This window comes from Sinocyclocheilus grahami, unplaced genomic scaffold, assembly GCF_001515645.1.
Source record: "Sinocyclocheilus grahami isolate Dianchi unplaced genomic scaffold, SAMN03320097.WGS_v1.1 scaffold219.1, whole genome shotgun sequence".
In the NCBI taxonomy this organism is placed as follows: domain Eukaryota; kingdom Metazoa; phylum Chordata; class Actinopteri; order Cypriniformes; family Cyprinidae; genus Sinocyclocheilus; species Sinocyclocheilus grahami.
In genome coordinates, this window is record NW_015505398.1 from 1,257,579 (window position 1) to 1,266,877 (window position 9,299).

At 37.6% G+C, this 9,299-nt stretch overlaps 1 protein-coding gene across 1 annotated transcript; it reads right to left on the minus strand.

Annotated features, from left to right (window-relative positions):
• Window positions 1-487: 487 nt before the first annotated feature.
• Window positions 488-8,794, minus strand: LOC107596496 (ADAMTS-like protein 5). Its single transcript, XM_016287243.1, has 8 exons — window positions 8,693-8,794; window positions 7,310-7,554; window positions 6,259-6,319; window positions 5,350-5,455; window positions 5,112-5,239; window positions 2,408-2,561; window positions 1,846-1,917; window positions 488-1,746 (listed from the first exon to the last, which is right to left on the minus strand). Exons 1-8 carry the CDS (start codon window positions 8,792-8,794, stop codon window positions 1,418-1,420), a joined length of 1,197 nt encoding a protein of 398 aa, XP_016142729.1. The 3' UTR covers window positions 488-1,417.
• Window positions 8,795-9,299: the final 505 nt, after the last annotated feature.

Genomic DNA, 9,299 nt, shown 5'->3' on the forward strand with positions numbered 1-9,299 from the left:
AGTGTTTTTTTTTCTAAAATGTAGAATAATTTTTTTATTGGCTTACAGCGTAGACATATGGAAACTACCTGAAATAGGCTTTTTCCAAATTAGGCTTTAATTTAAGCTTTTGTTAAATTTATGCATATTAAGATGGATAAATTATGTGAGCAATGCTTTATTTCAGTGATCTGTGGCTTGTGTGTGTGTGTATGCGTTTTTGTGACAAATGAGGACATAAATTTGTATAATGACAAGGGTATGACATAGGTATTACAAGGAGAAGGTGACTTTTCAGGACATTACCCCATGTCCCCACTTTTCAAAACACATATAAATCACACAGAATTGAGTGTATTGAAAATCTGAAATAGCACAAAGTCTCCTGTAAAGGGTAGGTTTAGGGGTAGGGTTGGTGTAGGGCAATAGAATATACGGTCTGTACAGTAGAAAAACCATTACGCCTATGGGATGTCCCCACTTTTCACAAAAACAAACCTGTGTGTGTGTGCATATATATACATATATATATATATATATATATGTATAATTTTTCTCTGGGGCCTTGCCCCACTCACTCTCTCAGCCAATCAAAGGCCACAGGGAGAAAAAGCTGTTATCTTGAGTATAATGACTTTAATAGCCCGTCGACAGCCAGAGTATTTAGCCCTAATTGCATGTTTCTGTTAGAAAGTTTGATGTGACTGTCATAAAAGATAAGTTATTTTTGTAAATATATTTTTAACAAGACACATTTTAGAGATTATGTGTGTTTTGTAGAAAGGCTGGACTATAATTTAACAACCACATCAAGGTAATAGGATAATCTTAGTTAGTCTGCTAATGATGAAAGGGAAAAACGGCTGCCAAATATAAAGCAGAAAACAACTGTTCGTTGGCAAAAGTGCTACGCCATAGACAGTTTTACGTATATGCTGCTTATCTTGAATGTGTAAATGTACATGTGACTCATAAACACTTTATAATTATTGATAAGAGCAAAAATATTGATGGTAAACCATTTAAAATTATAAGGCAATATATAAATCAAGGTTTCCTCTAGAAATACTGTGCTTATAAATACATATATAAAAACATCAAAATGCACATGATAAAGATACACATGCTGTCAAGAGGTTTTATGCCATTAACAATTGTGCTAGAAAAGGCATCATAAATTCTGTGTATATTATTTACTTTGGTGTATAAGTTTTGAAAGGTGACTGTCCACCTAAAGTGCTTCATTTAGTGACTCTCTTTGCTTTGGTTTGTCTCATGCCCCCACGGACATAATTCATCCCGACAAAGTGTCCATTGTCCTTATTGAGGAATGCAAAATGCTTTAGTAAAATCATCGATTTCAATTCAGCGTCAGAGGTGGGTTTCTGTCTGCACCTGTCTGAATAAGTGTGCAGTGAAAGTGTGATCGTCCATGTGTTTACCCCCCGAGCTGAGTCCTGCTGCCTCTATTGCTGCAGAGCTCCTCTAGGGGGCGCAGCAGGCTGTCCTCGCGGGCCCGATAAGGCTGAGTGTAGCTGTCCTCCTCCAACAGGATGCGATTGAGAGTGCGTTCATAATTAATATGCCTTCGCAGCATCAACACATACTGATGCCCCTCCTCCAAAAAGGGACAGTCACATTTGTTGGGCGCCCACAGGAACTCCCGGTGCTCCAAACGATAACGGTTGCGGTATGTGTGGATGATTTGGACATCATAGCGGGTCTCCTCACCATGATAGACCTTTTCCAGCACTTTTGCTCGAAATACTGTCCAGCAGACAAATGTATCGTCATCATCCAATACACTATGTATATTACACCACTTGTATTATGTTGGCATTGAAGAGACATACTGATTGAACTCACCAAAATCTTTGTGGCAATACTGTCTCTGGCGCTCACCTCTCCCTCGTACCCGGCGACATTTCCCACAGTGGGCTACAAAAGGATGTCATGACATAAAAAAGCCCAGACTTTGTCATCCGTGCAAAAGAACAATTAACAGAGGGAATGAACAAGTTACAAGATGATATGCAAATAATGGAAATAATTTGGTAGCAAGTCTACACTGAAATGTTAACAAATTTTAACATTGCCATTTCTGCAGTACTGGTAGAACCAAGTATCAGGTCTATTTGGTGCCCACTGATAGATTCCTGCTTTCAAACACTCCTGTGCAAATGGTTTTTCAGTGAAGAGCTTCAGAGGTTTCTGTTTGCAACATGTCCTCTGAGAATTGTAGCCAATCAAAGACATCTGCACATCAATGCAATCAGAGGCATTCAGGATAGACAGAATCTGCAGAATGCCATTCAAAATGCTGGCATTTTGTTCAGCACAATGTTTTGTGTTCTATACGCGAATGCAAGAATGCAAGATTGAATTCAGAATTGCGGTGACACACTAATGGCAGTGATAAAGTGCTAACCTCTACGGTGTATTGCAGGCAGTCGGTTCCTGCGGTTTTCATCTCTTTCCAAACGTGGGACTGGCTGCTGTTGATAGGGGGGTTGAAGAGGCCAGTGAGCAGCAGGACCTGAGGGCATGACCTCGTAAATCACAGTTGTATTTACAAAAGACTCCTAACGTTAAGCTTTAAGCGACTGGGGCATTTCTGCCAGATATTTACCATCGCACATACTTCAAATAAACTCAAATTAAATATATATGCCTTTATCTTAATGCATGATCTTGTCACTGCACAGATAAGATACTTCTAAATACCATACTACAACTAATGTAATTTAAACAAAAGCTTAATAGATTTTTACTTCTGTGGCTCAGTGGTAGAGCATTGCGTTAGCAGTGCAAAAGGCTGTGGGTTCGATTCCCAGGGAACACATACTGGTAAAAAAAATGTTTAGCCTGAATGCACTGTAAGTCACTTTGGATAAAAGCGTCTGAGTTGTATTTACAAAAGACTCCTAACGTTAAGCTTTAAGCGACTGGGGCATTTCTTCCAGATATTTACCATCGCACATACTTCAAACAAACTCAAATTAAATATATATGCCTTTATCTTAATGCATGATCTTGTCACTGCACAGATAAGAAACTTCTAAATACAATACTACAACTAATGTAATTTAAACAAAAGCTTAATAGATTTTTACTTCTGTGGCTCAGTGGTAGAGCATTGCGTTAGCAGTGCAAAAGGCTGTGGGTTCGATTCCCAGGGAACACATACTGGTAAAAAAATTTTTAGCCTGAATGCACTGTAAGTCGCTTTGGATAAAAGCGTCTGCTAAATGCATAAATAATAATTATTATTATTAATTAAATACCAAGCCTGTGATTAGAAGCCAAAATATCAAGCACCATCACATTCAGTTTTAACAGTACAAGCTGATCCCGTAACGCTCCTGATGAAAACTGGAACAGCTTATGGCCCACAGAATCTTGGAGACCTTCCAGGAAATAAATTTAGACACTACTAAAGAGTGAAGCATCCGAGATTAAAGCCCCTCAAAATAACTGCATTATCTACTACACTAAAAATTATTTCATCATTGTAAGAGCAGCAACGATTAGTTTTCATCCATTAATCTCCAGCATAATATTTCCTGGCATTTGTAATTGATTTGATGAGTTTTCAGCATTTCAACTTAATTTCTTTAATTATATGTGTATTCCGAATGGTTGGATTAGGTGTAAAAAATGTAACATTGTAAATTGCACCTTATGCTTTAAGTCTACCTCATTTCCCAGCATGCACTGAAGTATACATAATGCAGATTGCACATGCATTTTTTTTTGTTAAAGAAATTAATACTTCTATCTAGCAAGTATGCATTCAATTGATTAAAAGTGACAGCAAAGACATTTATTATGTTACAAAACATTTCTATTTCAAATAAATGCTGTTCTTTTGTACTTTCTACTCATCATATAATCCTGAAAAAATGTATCATGATTTCCACAAAATTATTAAGAGGCACAACTGTTTTTGATAATAATGATAAGAAATCATATGTTTTAACGTCCATTATATAAGTGTAACTCTGCACCATCCTGAAAGGTCTCTTGTCTGTGTTTGTGTGTGTTTAGGTCCACAGGTCCAAACAGAGGCAGGTGAAAACAGACAGGCAGCAGAATGACACAGATCTCTCTGTGAGCTACCACACACAAACAAGAGTGGGATCATGAGGCCCGGGCAGGGATCAAGACCATTCAGGCAGAAGTTTGGCTTAAGCTCCAGACCATAGGGGTGGAGGAGGAGACATCAGGGCAGACTGCAGAGGTAGAAGGGAGGTATGCAGGAGTGAACTGTCCTCGGCAATTTCTGCAGGATATAATTAAGCCCTTGTTTGTCTTTAGACCTCCCGTGCACTCCATTTCACGCAGGTGCAACCCTCCTCCTAATACATGACCTCCCATCCTTATCTCTTTCTTTGCCTTTCTCAGCATTTCCTTTCTTAATCTTGGTAGTTTGTGGAATAATGATTCTCAATGGCACATTCCCATGATTCGGGGGGGCCTCACACAGGGGCAACCACACACACACACACAAGGTGTGCTTCACACATATGGATTCAATCTGCCACATGGTGCTAATGATTGGGCCCCACTATGCATGTGCTTCTCCTTTCCAGTACTCATGTGATGGAAACCAAATTCACACCAGCATGACCTCAGGACTAGGCGGGGCTTATGGTCCATTCAGTCATCTTTACATGCACAAATATGTGTAGGTTTTTGTAATATGTACCTTGTAATACTTTAATTTGTCCTTACAAAAATACCTGTGGTGAAAAAATAGTACATTGATGGTATCAGATGGTTATATACACCGTGGTACTGAACACCATACACCTATGATAGTGACAAGTAACAATACATGTACAAAATACTATTATAATACCATGACACATGAAACAATATAATAAAAACATTAATAGCATGATAAGTTTAGACAGAAGAAATAGACCAATGTACTGAAAAAAAGGTTTCATTCAACTCAAAAATATGATATAATATGATGGAATTACCCTGAATACATTTCAAACATTTTCTACTTAGAATTTTATTTAAAACATTTATTTAAAAATCCTGTTAAATGTCTATTTTGTTAGTCTTTAACAGTACTTTGTGGTTGTCAGCTATTATGAAGCCGTGTCCTAAGAACTACTCACCAGACACTTTCCATTCACACAGACTGTCCCCTGATCTGATTGGCATGGTGTGCCATCAAGAACTCGCCCAAAGTTGTAGTAGAAGTTGTGTCCAATTGCCAGGCAGCTGAGCTCACATGGGTCAGATCCTGAAAGTAGTATAAATCAGGTTTCAGTCGGCATAAGTACCTAGCAGAATGAGAAATCCACACAGTAACACAACACATGCTTCAAAAGAGAAGAGTCATGCTTCACTGACCTCCATGAAAGGTAGTCCAACGGTAACTGCTGCCAGAGACCAGGGGTCTGTCATTGAAAGCTTTACATTGCAGTTCTCTGAAGTCCATTGAATCAGCAGGACACTCCTGATGTTACAGACACAAAGCTCAGGAGAGAAAACACACATCTAGAGCTGCTAAAGCCCTGATTCATTAACACTCTGAGGGTCACTAACAGCCCTGGAGGACTCAGGATAAACACAACACATGAATCTGTTTGCTGACACAATGACCCCATTTAAACCTGGTTTTAACATCTGTCCCAGGTATTGGGATCACAGGTGTAAGCCAGGCTCAATACGTTTCATGATATAATCACTCAAGCCACATTCAGAGGTAGTCAGGAACACACACTGCTAATCCATCTTGATGTGTCCCAGAGAACAGTGAAAGGCCGCTTACTCATCTGGTAATTATCCATATACATTCTTTGTCAGTGTGCAAAATTTGAAAAAGTCCATACATATACAAGCACGAGACTTCAGGGAACTTTTGTTTGCCTGACATTAATATATAGTGACACAGATCATATGAATCATGCACATCCAAAGTAAAATTCAAACAGCATTTTTAAATCAGCAATTTAATCAAAATGAGTAAAATATAATAAAAGTATATTTTAGGGATGAAGATTTTTTAGGTGGTATGTTATAATGTTAGCCTGCATCAACACATTTATGTAGTAAGTGATAAATAAAAAAGTGAAGTTACAAAACTGAGAACCATCCATTTAAATTCTGACAAGTTTGAGGCTAGATGACCTTACGTCCAAGAAAAAAATACAACAAAATAGATAACCAAATACATAAAAACTATCAATACATGCAAGGTGTTACTGAAATGTATGTCTATGTAGACATCCTGTTCAAACTGTAAAGGATTTACTGCACCTTTGTGTTACAAATCTTGTATTGCCTGGTGTCCCCCGGGCAAGGCCCTCCTATCAGATTTCTAAAGAGAGAAACAATAATGAAACATGATCAAGTAAAACACCATAAGGCTGTTCACACAGGATGCGTTCTTGTATTTTTTTACTGTCAGAAAAAACGTTTCCAGAATGTACAAATTACTTTTGAAATAATTATTATTAATATTTATCTAGTGCAGTCAACCGATTAATCGCATCCAAAATAAAAGTTTTTGTTTACATAATATATGTGTGTGTATTGTGTATATATAAATACACACACATACAGCATATATTTAGAAAATATTTGCATGTATTTACGTGTATATATTTATATTCATATAATTTATATCATATGTAAATATATTTAATATATAAACATAACATATTTTTATTAAATATAAGCATGCATGTGTTTGTATTTATATATACATAATAAATATACACAGTACACACACATATATTATATAAACAAAAACTTTTATGTTGGATGCGATTAATCGTTTGGCAGCACTAAATTTATATTTTTATAGTGTCATTAATGGAAATATTAAATCAGCTATTGTATTTAAAATAGTGTTTTGGCAATTTAGCTGAATAATAGAAAAATCCAATGATAGGAAAAGCAGAAATCCCAGTGAAAGAGATTCATCTGAAAGGTACATTTATTTTATAACTTACATGTATACGAGTATAATTGTTCATATTTTAATTGATGATATGTCATAATACCAACAGTTTGAATTCACACTGAACTTTGATATTAAACATAAAACACAATTTTCCAGAAAAAACTGACCTCAAAAATATTCTGACTAAATCTTAAACATTATTATTCAGATTAAATGACAAAATTAAGATGAGCATAGCCATTCATTAAATACGTTGAGATGAGATTGTGCGCCTTTTATGGTCAAGAGGAACAATTAAGGGTACAATACTTTTCATGACTACTAATTTTTCTTTGCCCACATGTATAATCATCTGACAGCAGAGAAGATGGTGTTATGGGGTAAACAAAGTCTGTGCTTTACCTGGTGATGCAGGTGCGTGTACGGACAGAGGCCCCTCCCCCACAGGAGCATGAACACACGGACCAACCGCCCCACGAGGCCCACTCGTTCATGAAATGTATTTGGCTGTGCATCTGTGGTCCCTCACCTCCCAGCTCTACTCGCCTGGATGACTGCAAATGTATAAACAAAGAAGTGAATAAAATGTTGCAGAACAACAACAAAGAGAGACAGCAGAGTTGGTAGAGTTGATAAACTAAGTTGTGCTAAGATGTTTTTTGCTAGCTAAGCTCATACATTAGAACAACAGTATGTAAAATATATTAAAAGTGACATATCATGAAAATCTTACTTTTCCAGGTTTTAAGTGCTATAATCAGGTCCCCGGTGCATCTACCAACCAAGGAAACGTGAAAAAGATTAACCCAGTAACTTTGTTTTGGTAAGCCTTTTTCTACAAGCGTCTGAGAAAACGAGAGCATCTGATTTCGCTCCTTTGGTGATGTGGCAAAGAGATCTCATTATAATATTACCGCCCCTTAATCTGTAAGTTTCCACCCACGGCGCCGTCATTTGATTTCACAAGCGACAACGGTGTACCTGCTCTAATGCCATGGCGAAAGTTTGAGCAAAACATGCTAACTGTTCTGTCTTTGGCTGCACAGACGAGCACAGAACACTATTTACAGTCCCAGCCTCAGAGGAGACAACAGAGCAGTGGATTTATTGATTTATTTAGGCTACTGTATATTGCTGCTGCCACACAGATCTAAAATAAACAAGCGATTTATTTCCCAGCTGTTTACATTCACAGACATAACCGACTGTTTTTGGAACTCGTATGTTTTTAATGTAAACTTGTGTGTGAATGAGAACTTAGTTTAAGTACTTACATGCTGTGTGGTGGCCGCTTTCTGTCCGTGTGCTTCGGATGTGTGCTCTCAGAAAACCGTATATCCACGAAAAACAGCGTGTTTCTGCTTCCACTCAAAATAGGTATTTTCAAAATGATATTATAAATGATATGTGGGGTATTTTGAGCTGAATCTTCACAGACACATTCTGGGGACACCAGAGACTATTACATATTGTTAAAAGGGGCATAATATGTCTCCTTTAAGTAAAATATATTTGTTCAGAAAGTCATTTGATGTATGTTAAGCACTAAACTGAAGGAATCCTGTGCTTACAGTGTAAATGACTGCACACTAGTGCTCAAGACACATGATATGAGAGGCCACCAAAAATTGTCCTGCTCATCGGCTATGCTAGACCGCACTTGACATTTGTGGAAGTGTTTGAGTGTTCCCCAGGTGCTCGACTGATCTCTATTACACATAGCCTCCATTACACAAGCGGTATTCCTATCAGACCACCACTAATCGTCTTCAAGGATAACATTACTCTGTCATTCTTAGATCCGCTGCTGGCTTTGATCCGAGACAAACAGGCAGTAACAGCCCGTGAAGAGTGAGGAGCTTCCATGGGTTGCCTTAGGCCTAACATCTCCTCAAGGTATGTGTATTCTTCTAAATGTAATGTAGGTGTGGAGAGCATGTTTTTCAGCTTCTATCATGTTAAACAACTTCATACAGAGCAGCTGATTGTCTTCCTAAAATAATATTCATCCACGGTATCACGTAAATCTAATTTGAGCAACTCAGAGAGTCACATGAGGCGTGTAAACACGTCGCAACAAAATGAAAAGAGTTCAGCATACAAACAGAGCATTGAACTTGCATTCCAAAGTTTGACCCCTAAAGGGATGATTTACTGGCACATATGCGACTGCTTTTTGGTGAAGAGCTTTGTACCGGTTCCTAAGATTAACCCTTTCAATGGAAATATTACAGAAAAATTAGGTTCGGTTGGACTCATTTAATAAGGTTATCATTACAGGAAGAAATGGAATGTGTGTCAGAATCTCCTGAACTTATTTAGCCTAGAGACCTGTGATGAATAGAGGTTTGGTAATGAGTGAGGATGTCTAGATGAGAGGGTTAAAACGACA

Excerpts from the sequence above, each read along its gene's own strand:
- LOC107596496 (XM_016287243.1), bottom strand. The coding sequence starts at position 8,794 with ATGTTAGGCCTAAGGCAACCCATGGAAGCTCCTCACTCTTCACGGGCT. Across the intron at positions 2,562-5,111 it reads GTGTGAATGGAAAGTGTCTG|GAGTCTTTTGTAAATACAAC; the intron begins GTGAGTAGTTCT and ends GCTTAACGTTAG. Across the intron at positions 1,918-2,407 it reads GCCTGCAATACACCGTAGAG|CCCACTGTGGGAAATGTCGC; the intron begins GTTAGCACTTTA and ends ATCCTTTTGTAG.